Source organism: Mauremys reevesii, linkage group 22 (assembly GCF_016161935.1).
Source record: "Mauremys reevesii isolate NIE-2019 linkage group 22, ASM1616193v1, whole genome shotgun sequence".
Classification (NCBI taxonomy): Eukaryota; Metazoa; Chordata; order Testudines; family Geoemydidae; genus Mauremys; species Mauremys reevesii.
Genome location: NC_052644.1, coordinates 958304 through 974548, shown reverse-complemented (window position 1 = coordinate 974548; position 16245 = coordinate 958304). Strand labels below are relative to the sequence as shown.

The 16245-nt window shown below is 66.0% G+C and overlaps 1 protein-coding gene across 1 annotated transcript; it reads right to left on the bottom strand.

The window, feature by feature from the left end:
* Positions 1-1064: 1064 nt before the first annotated feature.
* On the bottom strand, positions 1065-11136 carry SPINT2 (serine peptidase inhibitor, Kunitz type 2). Its single transcript, XM_039510870.1, has 7 exons — positions 11090-11136; positions 10748-10881; positions 3963-4133; positions 3453-3512; positions 1986-2156; positions 1758-1799; positions 1065-1452 (listed from the first exon to the last, which is right to left on the bottom strand). The coding sequence occupies exons 1-7, from the start codon at positions 11134-11136 to the stop codon at positions 1286-1288; spliced, it is 792 nt and encodes a 263-aa protein (XP_039366804.1). The 3' UTR covers positions 1065-1285.
* Between the last annotated feature and the right edge of the window lie 5109 nt (positions 11137-16245).

Below are 16245 nucleotides of genomic sequence, written 5' to 3'. Positions count from 1 at the left end.
GACGGGGCAGCGTGGCTGGGATCCCCGGCACGGACCAGGAGCACCGCTCTGCAGGGACGGGGCAGCATTGCTGGGATCCCCGGCACGGACCGGGAGCACCGCTCTGCCGGGACGGGGCAGCGTGGCTGGGATCCCCGGCACGGACCGGAGCACCGCTCTGCCGGACGGGCAGCGTGGCTGGGATCCCGGCACGGACCGGGAGCACCGCTCTGCCGGACGGGCAGCGTGGCTGGGATCCCGGCACGGACCGGAGCACCGCTCTGCCGGACGGGCAGCGTGGCTGGGATCCCCGGCACGGACCGGGAGCACCGCTCTGCAGGGATGGGGCAGCGTGGCTGGGATCCCCGGCACGGACCAGGAGCACCGCTCTGCAGGGACAGGGCAACCCAGGCAGGGGCAGCTCAGACACTTGGTAGGAACGGGGGAAGGGGAAATATACCCCCAAGGAAGCCAGGGCCCAGGCAGTGCCGGACCCCTCCAGCGCAGGCGCTCCCTGTCCCAGGGCATTATGCCAGGTTACGGGGCCAGGGTTTGGGTCACCCACCCCAGCCGCAGCCACGGTGCTACCGCCCCGGGCGGCAGGAAGTTACAGCCAGCCTGGCACCATATCCATGCTACGCTGGGGGGCAGGAGCCACTGCTGCCCTCCAGGTGCCTCGGGGTCCCCCAGGCAGAGCAGAGGGGGGCGGTTGGGGGCTGGGCAGGCTGCTCACAGAATTCCAGACCCCCTGCCTGTGGGGCTCACAGCTCCCCCCCGCTGTGCATTTATACCTGACGCCGCCTACCGGGGACAGCCTGCTACCAACTCCCCGAGCAGCCCCGCAGGGCGGGACCCCCGGCGGCTGCTCCGCGCTCTAGGGAAGGGGGCCCCGCAGGCAGGCACGGGCAGCATGCGGCCGGCACTCCTGTGGATCTGGCTATTTCAATCTCCCCCCAGCCCCCGATTAGAAAGGCTTGTTAAGCAGAGGAGCCCCAGCGAGGCCCTGCTGGCTGCAGGCAGGGTGGAGGGGTGGGCAGGTGTCTGAGACCCCAGGCGGCTGCCACTAGCAGGTTTCACACTAATTATTCTGGTAAAAAAAAGTTTAAAAAAATGGAAGCAAGGCCCCGAGACAGGCCTGGGTGCAGCGAAGGCCCCGCCCGTGTGGCCGGGGCACAAACACAGCGGTTGCTGGCGCAGGGAGTTTATGACCCAGGGATATTCCTACACAGCCGGCTCCAGTCTCTCTGCTGTGCACACGGGCGAGGCCCAGCGGAGCAGGCGCCGCCCACGGGCCGGCCGCCCGGCCTCACAGCGTGTAGGCGTTGCTCATCAGATACTCCTTGTCGTCCAGCGGGCTCCAGGGCACGCTCAGGGCCAGCTCCTGGCTCCTCCTGCACAGCCACACGAAGAAGACGACCACGGAGGCCAGCAGGACAGCGACGAGGATGGCCAGCAGCACGGCCAGGGCCACCACTGTGGGGAGAAGAGGGCCAGGTGAGCCGCAGGATTCGGAGCCTGGGGCGAGTCCTGAGCAGGCAGAGCTGGGGACACGCGGCAGCTGCTGAGCGCAGACTCCCGCTCTGTGGCCGTGGCCCCAGACCCCGAGCGGAGCAGCAGGGGCCCCAAGGAGAGGGGAGATCCCAGCTGGAACCAGGGCACAGCTCTGCCCATGTCCCCACCCTCAGGCCTGGGGGGAGCCTAACCCGGCCACAGCCAGCTTGCTGGCCACGGGGATCCCGCCCAGACCACCGGGCAGACAGGGCTCGAGTGCCACTTACCTCTGCTGGAGTGAACGCCCGGCTCGGGCCCCTCAGCACCCCCTGCAAGAGGGAAAAGCGAGTTCAGACGGGCTGCGCCCTAGACGGCCCCTTCCCTGCCTGGCCCCCAGGGTCAGGCCCCACGCAAACAGCAGCCCCCAGGGCCGTGCCAGCCAATCCAGAGCTCCGCCAGCCAGCCTGCCCCACGGCGGGCACCGAGCGGCTCCCAGGGAGCCGGCGTCTCCTCACCTGCGGCCCCGCTGCACTGGCGCAGGCACAGCTCCTCCCGCAGGTAGTTGTTCTTGTTCCCCTTGCAGCCCCCGTAGATGAACTGCTTGCAGGCCCCGGCCGCCGGGTCGTAGTACCAGCGGGGGAAGGCAGCGCGGCAGGGGCCGGTCAGGCGGGGCGCAGTACAGGACTCTGGGGGTGACAGGTCAGCACATCAACGCAGGGACTTGGCTTCCCACTCCCTGCCCCACAGCACCGGCTCGGCCTTACCCGGAGGTGTCCAGAGAGGCCAGTTCCTCAGCCTGCTTCCCCCCCCGCGCCAGGAGCACCTCCCTGGTCAGTCGGCTCCGCCTGTCCCGTGGGGTTTGGTGGGGCAGGGACAGAGGTCAGCCAGGGCCTGTCCTGGGCTCCTAGCCCCTGGCACGCGGTGGCCGGACATTGGGAGGTGCAGGCCCAGGCCCTGGAGGCCGGCGCTGACCCGAGCAGCTGGCCAGACACTCCGCCTCACTCCGGTTGCCTCCGCAGCCCCCGTAGGTGAACTGGGGGCAGGTTTTCGTCTCCGCATCGAGCCACCAGCGCGGGAAGGGGGGGGAGGAAGAGAACGGGCACGTTGGTGGGGGGGGGTCCGGCCCGGCGCCTCGCAGCAGCCGATCCAACACCCAGAGCTGCCGCAGAACCAGCTCCAGCTCCCTTTGCAGGGCGGGTCCCTACTGAGCCCTGCAGCCCCTTCCTGGCCACCGCCCCCCGGTCTGCAGACTCACGCCAGGGCACAGGGAGTCTCAGGCCCTAGCCAACGCCCCACCTCAGGAGAGGCATCGGGGCGGCTTTAACGCCCCCACTCCGCCCCAGAGCACTGGACCGGATGCTGTGCCGCTGCGCCGGCCACACGGGAGCAGCTCGGAGCCGATGGCTGCTGTTACCGATTGTTCCCCGGGAATACCTGGCTGCTTATTCAGACTCAGGTGGGGTCGGTCCTGCCCTGGGAGCAGCCCAGGCTGCGTCACCCCCCGGGGGAGGAGAGGTCAGTGACCCTGGCCTGAGCGTTCTCCCCACCTCGGGGGGCAGGAAAAGAGCCGGAGGGGGGCTGAGGGGCTCCGGATGTGACACACAGACCCGTGCCCTCGAGGGGATGGGACGCCGGGGGCCAGGAGGAACGGCAGCTGACGGTCCCTGGGAAGGGAGGGTCGGGCCGGCTAAGGGGAACGCCGGCCCTGGACAGGCTGCGGGGCTCACCAGGGCTGGGCCGCAGTCAGCAGGGTGCTGAGCAACCCCCCGTCAGATGTTCCGGGTTCACCAGGTCACCGTCCTGGTAGCTGCTTATCTCCGCATGGGAAAGGCGCCCGGCCCCAGCAAGGGGCCACACGGCACGTCAGGGCTGGGAGAGCCCCGGGGGGAGCAGGATTGGTCCCTAAAGATCGCAGTAACCCTCCCCCCCCAAGTGGCAGGGGCTCCCCCCCAGAAGGCAGGTCCCCCCCGCCCCATGCTCACCATCTGCGCTCTGCACTACACTCTGGCTGGGCTGCGGAATCTCGCTCGAGTTCTCCCCATCTAGAAATCAAGGGGGGTTGACATCAGACCCGCACTGCCAGTGAAACACGCAAGCCAAGCGCTTCCCCCGGACAGCGTCAGTGCCACTGGCTGTTGGCACCGCACCTGGAGATCTGTTGCCTTGCAGCCCGGCTCGGGCTCCCCTGCAGCCAGGTGCTCCCTGAGCCAGGGCAGATCATTGTCCGTTCCACAGACTCCGAGTCCCAGCCCAGCCCCATCGGGCCTCTGAGCGGCTCAGGGGTGAGAGACGTTTCTTCCCTAGTCCTGATCTGCTCCCGCTTGGTCCCTGCCTTAATGCTCCCTGTCCGGCAGGCGTGTGCCACGCCCGAGCAGCCGAAGGAAGAGGGCCAGGCACCCCACAGCTCCCTAGACCTTCCGCCAAGCTACGCAGCAGCCAGCCCACACGGGGCCGCAGCCCAAAACAACAGCGGGACCCCCCTGCTCCCTCACCTGCGGCCGCAGCGCACGTCACCCGGCACTCGTCCTCCACCAGGAAGTTGTTGAGGTTGGCCCCACAGCCGCCGTAGGTGAAACGCTGGCACGTCTGGCTTGTGGCGTTGTACCACCAGCGCGGGAAGGAGGCCCGGCACTTGCCCACCACCTTGGGCAAGAGGCAGCGTTCTGGAGACCAAAGCAGAGGCGTCTCATCAGCGATAAGCTCGTGTTTCTAGGTGCTGCAGAAGCCGAACCCAGACAGGCCCTGACCCCAGCAGCCAGCAATCTCGGCACCGCACCGACAGGGCAATCTAGGCAGACAGCTGGTCAGCGTGGCAGCCCCGCGCTCTCAGCACACCCAGGGTAATGAAGTGGCTTTGCCTACAGGGAGCTCCTCCCGGCCGGGTGAAAGCGCAAAGCGGCAGTTCAGCAAAGAGGACACTGCAGAGCCAGCGCTGCTCAAAACTGCTCCACCCCTGGGGTTTGGCACACGCTGGAGCAGCGGGTCTCAAGCTGTGGGTCGGGACCCAGTTTTAATGGGGTCGGGCGTTACACTTGCTGGGGCCCAGGGCAGAAGCCCTGGATTTCGGGGCTCAGGTTAGAGGCCCCCAACTGGGGCTGAACCCCTTGGCTGTGATCCCCCCACCCAGGGCAGTGAGGTTCTGCCCCCCCCCCCCAGGCTGAGGCTTCAGTCCCCACTCCTGGGGCCAGGTGGTAATTTTCGTTGTCCAAAGGGGGTCGCGGTGCCGGGACGTTTGAGAACCCTGCGCTGGAGCCAAGTGAGTGCCGGCCGCCAGGGGCCAGCAAATCGCTAGCGACTGCCTGGGATGGCAGGCTGAGAACGGGGCCAGAGCTGCCGCGTTTCAGCCCACGGCGCTCTGCAGGGTGGAGCGCAGCTGCGGGCCCAGGGCCATGGGGTGCCAAGGACCCCAGCTCTCCAGGGCTGCCCCCAGGCAGTGTGGCTGGCTCCAGGCTTTGTTGTTTTCAGAGCACTTCTTGCAAAGCAGTTTGTAAATTAAACACCCCAAGTGCTTCCTGGTTCCACACTCCGGTTTCAGCCTGTGGTTGGTAAACAGGGATACAGCAAAGGCCTGGCAGGAGGCCCAGGGGAGAGCAGGAAACGCTCAGCGAGGCTGTTCGCCCTGCCTCCTTTCTGGGTTGTTTCTGAAAAGGCCGAGGCCGTTCCCCTCCCCTGGGGCCAGGACCAGATTAACTGCATCCCGAGCCCCACCGTGCTCTGGGGAGCCGAAGAGCCTGCATGCAGCAGCCAGAGGAGCGTTGCCTGGAAATCTCAACCCCCCTCCCAAACTAGCAGCTGTGCTTTCCAGACAAGAAAAGCAGAAGGGCGGCCCGGGGGTCACGCCCCAGGGCTGGGGGGCAAGCGGCCCACAAGCCAGCTCCCCACACATTCGCCTTGCTTGGGACGGAGCACGGGGGTGCCAGGAGCCAGCAACCCCTCCACAGGCAGGCCCCTCCCGCCTGGACAGAGCATTGCACAATCCCAGCTCCAGCCCCCGCGCCAGGGGCTGCACGCTCAGAGGGCGCGGGAACAGCCCTGAGCCACCCAGCTGCAAACCTGACCAGCTTCCTCCCCCACGGGGCTCGAGGTCCTGGCCTGTTTACACCGCACTCCTCCCGAAGGGGCAGGAAGGCTGCCAGCTGCCAGCCTCTGCGTTCCCAGCTCCCTAGGGGGGCCAGAAAAACCCCTCCCCTAGCTCTGGGGAAATCAGCCCTCACTTCCCCATGCTAAGCCTGCTCTTCTCCCCCCTGAGGGGTCACCAGGCCCCCCTGCTCCCTACAAAAGCCAGGCACCCCGCAGAGCAGTTTGTTTTAACCCTTTCAGGCTCGAGCACCATAAAGCAGCAAAGATTCAGGCCCGGCCCAGGGCCGCCCCCCCCAAGTCTCCTTTACAAGGCAGGTAGCAATGAAACAATCTGTGCCCAGCCCCTCAGTGGGTGTCCCTGGCCCCATGGGACTGGGAGGAGGAGGAGGGAGGAGTTAGAAAACAAAGGGATCAAAGCAGCTTCCCATGCCCAGCTATTCTGCAGACAAGCCCAGCTCCCAGGGCAGGCAGCCGCCATGGGGCCCAGGCACCAGCCCTTCGGCTGGTTGATCAGGGAGCTGTGGGAAATTCCACGTTCAGGTTCAAGGCTCGAGCCTCCCATGGCACCTCCAGCGCTGCGGTGCCAGGCAGGGCAGCTGGAGCCCCCCCCCCCGAAGCACCCGTTCCCGGCACAAGCTATTCCGGCCAGAGCCTTCGGTGACGTCACCCAGAACAGGCTGGACCGGCTCTGCCGCCCGCAGTTTCACTCTGGCTCACACCCGAGCTGCGGCTGTGCAGCAAGACACAATGACCCGAACCCCAGGGTGCTTGGCACTATTATTCACACTGGGGTCATGCCTCAGAGCCTCACTCCTAGTCCAGGGCCCCCCACGAACCCAGAGACACCCCCTGCCCCAAAGCAGTCCCCTCCCAGGGGCCTGACCCAACCCACTGGCCTCAATGGGTTGCCGGCTCAAGCTTGGCATGCTCAGCCCCCCTCCCTGTCCCGCTGCAGCTCAGTGGGAGGCAGGACGCACGGGAAAGCCCCAGATCCCTGCTCTCCTTGGCCCCGATCTCAGCAAGGGAGCCGCGGTGACACTCTGTGCTCCTTGGTGGCGCTAATCGCAGGATCGGGACCTTGGACTGAAGCTGCCACGGGCTGGGGTTTGTTCGGAAATGCCCGGCAGGCTTTTCAATGCACCAGAGCTCACTAGGCCCGTGTCCCGGCACACTCCGCCCACGGCAGGCAGGACCTGACCCAGGCGCACACTGGCTCCCGAGTTCCTCCCCTTTCCTTGGAGCAGAGGGAGGCCTTGAGAGAGGAGCTATGATTCACTCAGCCCCAGACACAAGGGAGGGGCAAGACAGACTGTGAACCTGTTTGCTCTGGATCCCGTTCGCTGAGGTTTTTGTTCTATAATCCCAGACACGTAGGGGCTGAGAGCGGAAGTTCTGAGCCACAGTCAGACCGTGACCTCACTGGGCCAGGAACTGTCGCCCTGTGACCCGCTCGTGTGGGCAGCGGCCCGGGGGCGATTGCAAAGAATAACTCTGTTCCCATCAGAGGCCACCCCAGCGCGCCCGGCCAAGTTTAAACGCAAGCTGCTGCCTCGCTGCCAACAGAGGCGGGTATTTGAGGGAGTATTTACCTGCTGGAGTTCCCACGTCTCCACCACACACACCCCTGCCCCCGGACCGAGCAGCAATCGAGAGATCCCGGCCAGCAGGTAGTTACCACCTTGCTGTGACCCCGGCCGGGCACCCGCCCTCCCCAGCCAGGCCTTTGTGGTTTGAGAGCAGCAGTTCAGCAGGGCAGGTTCACATCCGCCTCATGAGTCACGGCGGGCTCATTCCCGCGCCTGGCACAGGCACCGCTGACGAGCCGGGGGCAGGGGGGGGTCACACACCAGGCTCCGGAGACTCGTGGAGCTGCCAGCCCCTGGGCACCATTTCCGCTGCCCTGCGCCTTGGGCAGGTGTTTAACCCACTGCAGAGCAGGCATAAAGCAGCCGTGTCGGAACGTGGCATTTCGACAGCACACGGAGACTCGGACCCCCTGAGTTTCTCTGCCCCAAGGCCAGAGACGGAGCCGCCCTGGCCTGGAGAAACACAGGAAATAACCCCTGAGCCATAGCTGGGAGGAGAGCCCTGCGTGGGGCACAGAACAGCTATGGCACTAGCAGCACTTGGGAAGGGTTTGGAGATGCAGCCGCAGCAAGAGAGTCTCCTGCTCTGTGTTCGCACAGCCCCTCGCATGCCTGGCCCCGTTCATATAGCCCTTTGCACGCCGGCCCTGTTTGCACAGCCGTTTGCACGCCCGGCCCCTTTCGCACACCCCTGTTTGCAAAGCCTCTCGAACACCCGGCCCCGTTCACACACCCGGCCCTTAGATGCTCCCCCATAATAGATGTGATTAACAATGTTTTAACAGCCCTTTGAGTGCAGGAGGGTGACCGGCTCCCACCCCACGCATGTGAATTCAGCATCCCACAGGCTGCACGTGTCCAGTAACAATCAAAGATACCCCTTGTGATGCTCTCGCACTTCGGCCTCACCAGAACCCCACTGAAACTCTTCAGACGACCCTGAATCGGCAGGTCCCAAGTCTCCAGACCACACGGCCTCAGTGCAGGGCAAGTCCCTTCATCTTTGCTACCCCCCAGTTTTAGCTCGGGGGAGCCATCGCATTCCCAGGGCCCCCCTGTGTCTCTGCACATTACACCCTCCAAACAGACTTCTCTACAGGGGGAAACTGATGCCATTTGTATCGATTTAAAAGCCAAGTCAGTTAAACAGTGCAAACCTGTGTGGGTACTCGGGTTTCCTATGGCCGGCAGGAACAGGCTTGGGTTAAGCAGTAACAACCCAAATCGGAGCAGCCACCCTGAGGGTTGCACCCGTTTTTAAATTCACCGCTTGGGTTACACTGGGTGCAGGGTGAGCTCACCCACAGCAAGAATCCTTGAGAGGCCGGGCCCTCGGAGCAGCCTGCGCTCACCAGGAAGTTGTTTTGTTGACGAGGTGGATGTGGGGTGGGGAGAGGAAGCTCCCTGCTCCGAGGCCAGTGACCTTCAATCTGCTCAGACTCAGAGCAGGAGGGCGGTGGAGCCATCTTTACACCACGGGGGCCTGGATGGTTCTGGGTTAGAGGGTTGCACGTTACACCAGGGAATTAGCAGTGACTCCGGCACCCTCTTCTCCTGTTAGCCACGGTTCTGCCCCAGGGTCTGCGCTGCTCAGTCCCCCTGCAGCCTGGGCCTTGGCTCCCCCCACGGTGAGCTGCCAGGGGCTGCCCTTAGCCAGATGCGATGGCCCAGGTAACCTGATCCTGGCTGCGAGCCGCGCCATCGTCCCTCTCTCTCCAGCCCCTGTTACAACTAGACTTTGCAGCAAGTTCTGGTGTGTGTGTTGGGGGGGGGGGGGGGGGGAAGGACACCAAGGGAGCTCTGTGCCCAGGACACGGTTCCTGACAACTGTCAGCCACTGACTCTCAACCTTTCCAGACTCCTGTCCCCCTTTCAGGGGGTGATTTGTCTTGCGTACCCCAAGTTTCACTGCACTTAACTACTTGCTTTCAAAATCAGGCCTAAAAATACAGAAGTGTCCCCGCACAGTAGCGCTGAACAATCGCTGGCTCTCTCCCCTTCACCATACAACTATACAATACATCGATGGACTCTGAATATGGCCCTGGCATGTCATGGATAGAACTCAGAGCCGTGTAAACAAGTCAGCGTGTGACAGTTCACTGTGACTGACCTCACTGGGGCTTTCCAGGGAGCCGGCTGTAAATCCAGGCCACTCTCTAGATGAGCGGATGTGCCCCCCGGAAGGTCTCTGCGTACCCCACAGGTAAGCGCCCCCCTGGCTGAGCACCGCTGTAACTCATGCTAGCTACAGGGGAGGGCAGGCGCTCTCCTACTGAAACCTGATCCCATCCGCCCCAGGGATGAGCATGCCCATTTCTAGAGCCCTGCCCCAGGAACGGGCAGCCCAGAGATAAGGTGGGTGAGGTCATATCTGTTACCAGCTTGGCTCTGTCACCAACAGCAGCTGGTGCAATAACATGACCTCACCCACTGTCTCTCCAATATCCTGGGACCCACAGGGCTACACCACCACTGCATAACACAGAGGATACTCGGCCCAGGGCGTGGGGGTCAGGACTCCTGGGTTTAGGTCCCACCTTAGGGACAGGAGACCAGCTCTTTGGGGCAGGTGGCACCTTTTTGTTGTTTGTGCAGCCCCTAGCACAGTGGGATCCCAGCCCACGGGCGGGGCAGCGAAGGAAAGAGCTTTGAGACCCTCCGCCAGGGAACGCAGTGTACGGGGCAAACCATTAAACCCCAGTGAGGTGCAGCCACTTCTGGGGTGGGAGGCCAGCAGGCAGAGACACTAGAGCAAACACCCTGCCAGTGCCCTGGGACTGTTAGGACACCCCCCCTCCATCGAGTCACACCCACCATCTGACTGCACAGCAACAGGGAACATCCACCACCGGCCAGGAGGCTTTTCCAGGAAGTCTCACTAAGCCGGGGTGGGTTGGGCTGGGCTGGGCTGGCTGGTGTGTAAACCCCCCACCCGGTCTCAAGACTGGCTCCCTTCTGCTGGAGAGCCCAGGCAGCCCCCCCCCCCGGGGGGGGGGGTCCCTGGCAAAGAGCCTGGCCCTGATCTACATTGAACAGGTGTTAAAGACCCAGCAGCAGAGCGAGGGACTGGGGGAGGGGAAGCGATCCACACCCCTGGCTACCAAGCCCCTGCCCCAGGGCTTCGGATCCTGGAGGCCGCCAGGGCAGCAACTGGGGTCACTCGCCGCCGCCCCCCCCCCGTCACAGACCCACGCTGCACCCCACAGCCATAGGGAGTCAATGAGCGATGCCCCTTTCAGCCTACGCCCCCAGCCCCCCAGGGCTCGGCCCCACATCCTCCCAGCAAGTCCCTCACATGCCCCCACATTCCTAACACCCCCCATGTCCAGCCCCCCCAAGGTTGGCCAGGTTCCCCCAGCGCCCACCCCCCAATCCCCGTGCACAGCTGTTCTCCCAGCTCCACCACCCCTCCCCGCCCCCAACTCTGCCCCCAACCCCGAACTGTCCGGCCAGGCCCCACCAGGTCTCCTCCTGCCCCGCCCCCAACTCCGCCCCCAACCCCTGAACTGTCCGGCCAGGCCCCCAGGTCTCCTCCCCGCCCCCAACTCCGCCCCCAACCCCGAACTGTCCGGCCAGCCCCAGTTCTCCTCCCCGGACCCCGGCCTTACCCTGCAGCAGCGGCGGCCCCGGCGCGGGCCCCCCCGGCCCCTCGGGGCCCCGGGCCCCGGGGCCGAGCGCGGCGAGCCGCAGCCGCAGCAGCCCCCGCCCCGCGCGCCCCAGCCCCGCGAGCGGCTCCGGGCGCCTGAGCGCGGCGCGGCCCCAGCCGCCGCGTCACACAGGTGAGCCCCGCCCCCGCGCAGCGCGACCAATCCGCGCCGCTCCGCCTCGGCGCGTCACACAGGTGAGCCCCGCCCCCCGCGCAGCGCGACCAATCCGCGCCGCCCCGCCTCGGCGCGTCACACAGGTGAGCTCCCGCCCCCCCCGCGAATACCCAATCGCAGCCCCCTCACCTGGGATACGCCCCCAGCACGGGGAGGCCACGCCCACTCGTTTGCATACGGGGATGGCTCCCCTCCGCCCTTCGGGCCGGTTAGAGGCGGCGGGTCCCGGTCCGGACCGGGGGGGTCAGTGGGGCCGCAGCGCCCCCCCCCCCGGAACTGAGCTCCCCGCGGCCCCGTTTGTGCCCAACCCCCCCAAACCCAGCGGGGGTCTATCCCCCCCCCCGTGCTGGGGGCTGCAGGGGGACCCCCACCCCGGGGGTCTGGGACCCACCCCCCGAACTCCAGCCCCTCCCCACAGCACGTCCTGAGGGGAAATGGGGTCTATGCCCCCCCGTGCTGGGGGCTGCAGGGGGACCCCCCAGCCTGGCACCCCACAGCACCCGGTGCCAAGGCGCAGGACTTGGGGAGACTCCCGGGACCCAGGCTCCAGGGGGCTGCGGGGTGAGGGAGGACGGGCAGGATTGTGGGGGGTGGGGGAGGTGTGTTTCTGGAGAGCCTGGGGCCTCAGCCACCGAGCAGGCCCTGCACAAACCTGTCCCTGCCCTGACCAGGGACCTTATGCGGAGCTGCCAGGGCTGCACCTAAACCTGGACAAGCCTTTCCCCTCGGGCCTGAGCGGAGCCCCGACGAAGCCCCATTTATTCAGGCTGTTTAAGCCCCCGGGGTGTTGCCTCGGGTGGTGCTCCCAGGGGAGATGCCCCCGGCTGCAGGAACTGGCCAGGGCTCCTGGGGGAGCGGCAGGCCTCACCCCTGGCGGGAGATGTGCATGTTAAAGATTCGAGCCACTTCCAGCTAAGGGCTCAGGCCACATTTCTGCAGCCTCTGGCCAATCGGACCTGCCACAGCACCCGTCTGTCTCCAGCGAGCCCAGAGCCGGCCCAGCCCCAGGCCACCTGTGAGCTGGGGCCAGGGGGCTATGCCTGGTCCTAACGAGCTGGAGGCAAACGAGGGACTGTCTAGGCAGGAGAGGCGCTAAAGCTGCCAGCCTGCGGGATGGTGGTTAATGACATTTGTCTTCCCGTTGCCCAAGGAGACTCAGCCCCCATGTCCCACCCCCACCCCCGCAGGGGCGGCTCTAGACATTTCGCCACCCCAAGCACGGCTGCATGGCGCGGGGGGCGCTCTGCCGGTCGCCGGTCCCGCGGCTCCGGGGGACCTCCCGCAGGCTCCACCGAAGCCGCGGGACCAGCGGGCCCTCCGCATGCACGCCTGCGGGAGGTCCCCCAGAGCCACGGGATCAGCAGGCCCTCCACAGGCACGCCTGCGGGAGGTCCCCCGGAGCCACGAGATCAGCAGGCCCTCCACAGGCACGCCTGCGGGAGGTCCCCCGGAGCCACGGGATCAGCAGGCCCTCCGCAGGCACGCCTGCGGGAGGTCCCCCGGAGCCACGGGATCAGCAGGCCCTCCACAGGCACGCCTGCGGGAGGTCCCCCGGAGCCACGGGATCAGCAGGCCCTCCACAGGCACGCCTGCGGGAGGTCCACCGGAGCCGCGGGACACCGCCCTCCCGGCGACCGGCAGAGCGCCCCCTGCGGCATGCCACCCCAAGCACACGCTTGGCATGCTGGGGCCTGGAGCCGCCCCTGCACCCCTGGAGCCAGCCAGAGCTCGCATAGTCCAGTTCCCCCGTCCCAACTGGTCCAGCCAGGCTCCCCCACCCAGAGCTGGGCCGGGGTGCTGCCCCCTAGTGGTGACAGACACCTGCCATTGCAACCAAAGTCCCACCAGCGTCCCACAATCGCCTCAGCTCTGTCCCATCTTGATGCTGTGACCTCCCTCCCCCACCAGAGGGCAGCAGGGGGGTTCTGTTTGGGCACGTGGAACTGCCAGCAACACAGGGCCCGATCCCGCAAAGAGACCTTGACCCCACTGCGGGCCAAGGCCAAGGCCCGGGCCGGGCCTGCCCTGATCGGGGGCCGCGCCGCTGGAACGCGGGGAGAGCTCCCGAGAGGCGGAGTCGCCGGTAACAATAAAGGCTGACGGGGCAGGGGCCCAAGGCCGACGCACAGACTGGGCTGGGCCAAACGGAAACGTCTCCGGCTCCCAGCCACGGCCGGTGTGGAGCTCGTCTTCGGTAAACAAAGGAGAACGGGACGGAAAATCAATGGGCCAAATTGGTGCATTGGAAACGGCTTAATTGGTGGACGACGTAATGAGGAGGCTGGACTATGCTGCCCATCCCCGCTCTGGGGCCCTTGACAAGAGACTGCGGGAGGAGGATATGGGGGGGCGGCGGAAAGAAGCAGCTTTGTCATCTGTCTGCTGGGCCCCCGGGATCCCATCCGCCACGGCACCTTCACCGTCCGAGTCCTGAGACATCCAGGCCAGGCCAGAGATGAGATCGTCCCCTCTGGCAGCTCCGGCCAACTCTCCAAACGCCTCCTGGGCCACGAGACTGGGGCTGAGGCTCGGCAGCTGCCACCCCCTCCCTTGGGTTTGTTTATCTTCCTCAGTGTATTTTTTCCTCTCTGGTTCCTAAGATCCTGTCTGAGCCGGCCAGGCCTGTCTGTTCGCCAGGGCTGCTGGGAGCCTGTGCCCAGAGAGGCAGCGTTAAACCGCTCATGTTGGTATGAGTTTGCCAGGTCTCGGCGCGGCTGGTCACACCACGGCCTGGGCCCGTGTTTCTCCAGCACTGAGGTTGCAGATGAGAGTCGGTGGTGGAGACAGACGATGTGATGAAGTGGGGGGTTTCTTGGGTTTTCCGTGTTTTCCAGTTGGTTGCAGGCAGAGGGAGGGGGACTCAGTGTCCCCGGGTGTCACTGGTTTAACGAGGGGAGGGGAGAGGGAGTTTGTTGGGACACAGGACTGGGGAGGGACTCGGGACCCCTGCCGAGGGCCTGGAGGATGGAGACCCCAGTGACTGGTGACCCGGAGACCCAGCTCAGGAGTCGCAGCCGGTTCTGGCCAGTGGGGGACAATGGGCTGCGACCTGACCAGCCGGTTCCAGCCAGAGGGGGGCTGAGAGGAGAGAAGACTCAGGTGCCCCTGTTTACGACCCTGTTTACCTGGAGAGAAGACAATGGACAGAGGGAGCCCAGCTGGGAAGCAGGGGGGCTCTGGGCTGGAGATGGGGAGCAGGCAGAGCCCCCCTGGCTGCAGGGGGACTGGGATGTGCTGGGCTGAGGGAGGCCAGGCCTGAGGCCCTGAGAGTTTCCTGTGCTGGGTTCAACTCTCAATAAACCCTCCTGTGTTACGCTGGGTGAGAGTCACTCCGGGCTAGAGAACAGGGGGCATCAATGTGAGGAGGCCCCGGGGGCCCAGAGCGAGGGGACTCCCTGAGGGCCCCACGGCAGAGACAGACGTGCTGAGGCTCAGAGAGGTGCGGCTGCAGAAGGTGGAGGGGCCTGACCCCGAGAGAGAGGGGCCCCCCGAGAGGGGCTGTCGCACTGAAGGGGCTCCCCCCCACGGACTGCACGGGGCCCTGAGTGGGCACGATCTGGGAGTGCGTGACAGACGCCCAGGCCTCTCTCACACATCTCTGTTCTCTGCCTTTGCCTGGCTTAGCTTGTTTAGTCTTAGGAGAAGCAGGATGGACTTTAATGACAGTGAAAGAACGGTTGAGAGCATCTTCAGCGGCCTCTGACTCTGTACACGCTGCTGCAGCCGCAGGGACCGGAGGCGCTGTGAAAACGAAGCCCAACAGATGCTCTAACAAGGAACGGGGCCTTTGCCATGGGACCGAGCAGGCTGCGTCTCCCTGCGTGAACCCCTGCCCCGGTGCCAAGGTCCCGTCGCCCCTGGGACTCTCTGGCCCGTTCCTTGCACTGCAGGTAACACAACAGGCTGGGTACTGAATTTGGGCCTTTGCGAGCGCCCCAGAGCCCATGCTGTCCCGGAGGAGAGGGGTGCTAGTGATGGGGGTGGAACAACGAACACATGCAGAGGTCCCCGGAGATGCTCCCAGTTCCCGAGTCAGGGGAAGAGAGGAGAAAACGGTGCGGAGATGGAAGCAGCAGAACCGTCTCGATGCAAATTAATGCTTGGGGCCAGGTCACTTCTCCTTTCCTGCGCAGCTCACCCAGCCCAGGGGAAGCCTGAGGGGCCGTGGCTGGGGTGCTCACCTGGGCCCCAGGGGACCGAGATCAGATCCCCTGCCCTGCCTGCCCGTGGGCACAGCCCTGCCTCTCTCAGGGCGCGCCCGGGAGTACGGCACCTGAGTGCTCTCTGGGAGGCTCTGCCGCAACGCTGGGCAAGCACCTTACACCAACCTCTGCAGAGAGGAAGCACAGTCTAGTGGTTAGGATGCTGGCCTGGGGCGCATGTAGCCAGGTTTCAATTCCCTGCCTCCCCAGACTGGCTGTGTCACCGGGCCCAACCCCTCCCAGGTGCAAAGTATCCTCACCCAGTGAACGTGGATTGACACCAGCTGGGGGTTGTGTCTCCCCCACCTCCCTTCCCCACCTGCCAGGACACAGGTGAGACCGGGAGCCACAGCAGAGCCAGGACCCAGCCTGACTGATAACCCTGCCAGCCTCCCACATGAGACCTGCCCAGCGGCCTGGGGGGGCTGCCACCCACCCAGTGCCCAGGCAGAGCCTGGGAAAACCCCTCCCCCAGCGCCTGGGGCCTGACTGTGGGCACCCCAGCCCAGGCAGTGTGCTGGCCTCGCACTGAGCCCCCTGTGTGCCCCCAATCCCCAGTGCCCCCGGGCTCCAGCCCTGCCTCCCCCCAGCCCGGTGCCCCGGCCCTGCCTCCCCCCAGCCCGGTGCCCCGGCCCTGCCCCGCTGCCCCCAGCCCTGCCTCCCCATGCCTCGCTGCCCCCAGTGCCCCCAGGCTCCAGCCCTGCCTCCCCAAGCCCGGTGCCCCCAGCCCTGCCTCCCCAGCCCAGTGCCCCAGCCCTGCCCCACTGCCCCCAGCCCTGCATCCCCATGCCATGCTGCCCCCGGGCTCCAGCCCTGCCTCCCAAGCCCAGTGCCCCAGCCCTGCCCCGCTGCCCCCAGCCCTGCCTCCCCAAGCCCAGTGCCCCGGCCCTGCCCCGCTGCCCCCAGCCCTGCCTCCCCAAGCCCAGTGCCCCAGCCCTGCCCCACTGCCCCCAGCCCTGCCTCCCCCATGCCATGCTGCCCCAGGCTCCAGCCCTGCCTCCCCCCAGCCCAGTGCCCCAGCCCTGCCCCGCTGCCCCCCAGCCCTGCCTCCCCCCATTCCTCGCTGCCCCCCAGCGCCCCGCA

Excerpts from the sequence above, each read along its gene's own strand:
- SPINT2 (XM_039510870.1), bottom strand. The coding sequence starts at position 11,136 with ATGCAAACGAGTGGGCGTGGCCTCCCCGTGCTGGGGGCGTATCCCAG. Across the intron at positions 2,157-3,452 it reads TGTAGTGCAGAGCGCAGATG|AGTCCTGTACTGCGCCCCGC; the intron begins GTGAGCATGGGG and ends TGTCACCCCCAG. Across the intron at positions 1,453-1,757 it reads GGGCGTTCACTCCAGCAGAG|TGGTGGCCCTGGCCGTGCTG; the intron begins GTAAGTGGCACT and ends TTCTCCCCACAG.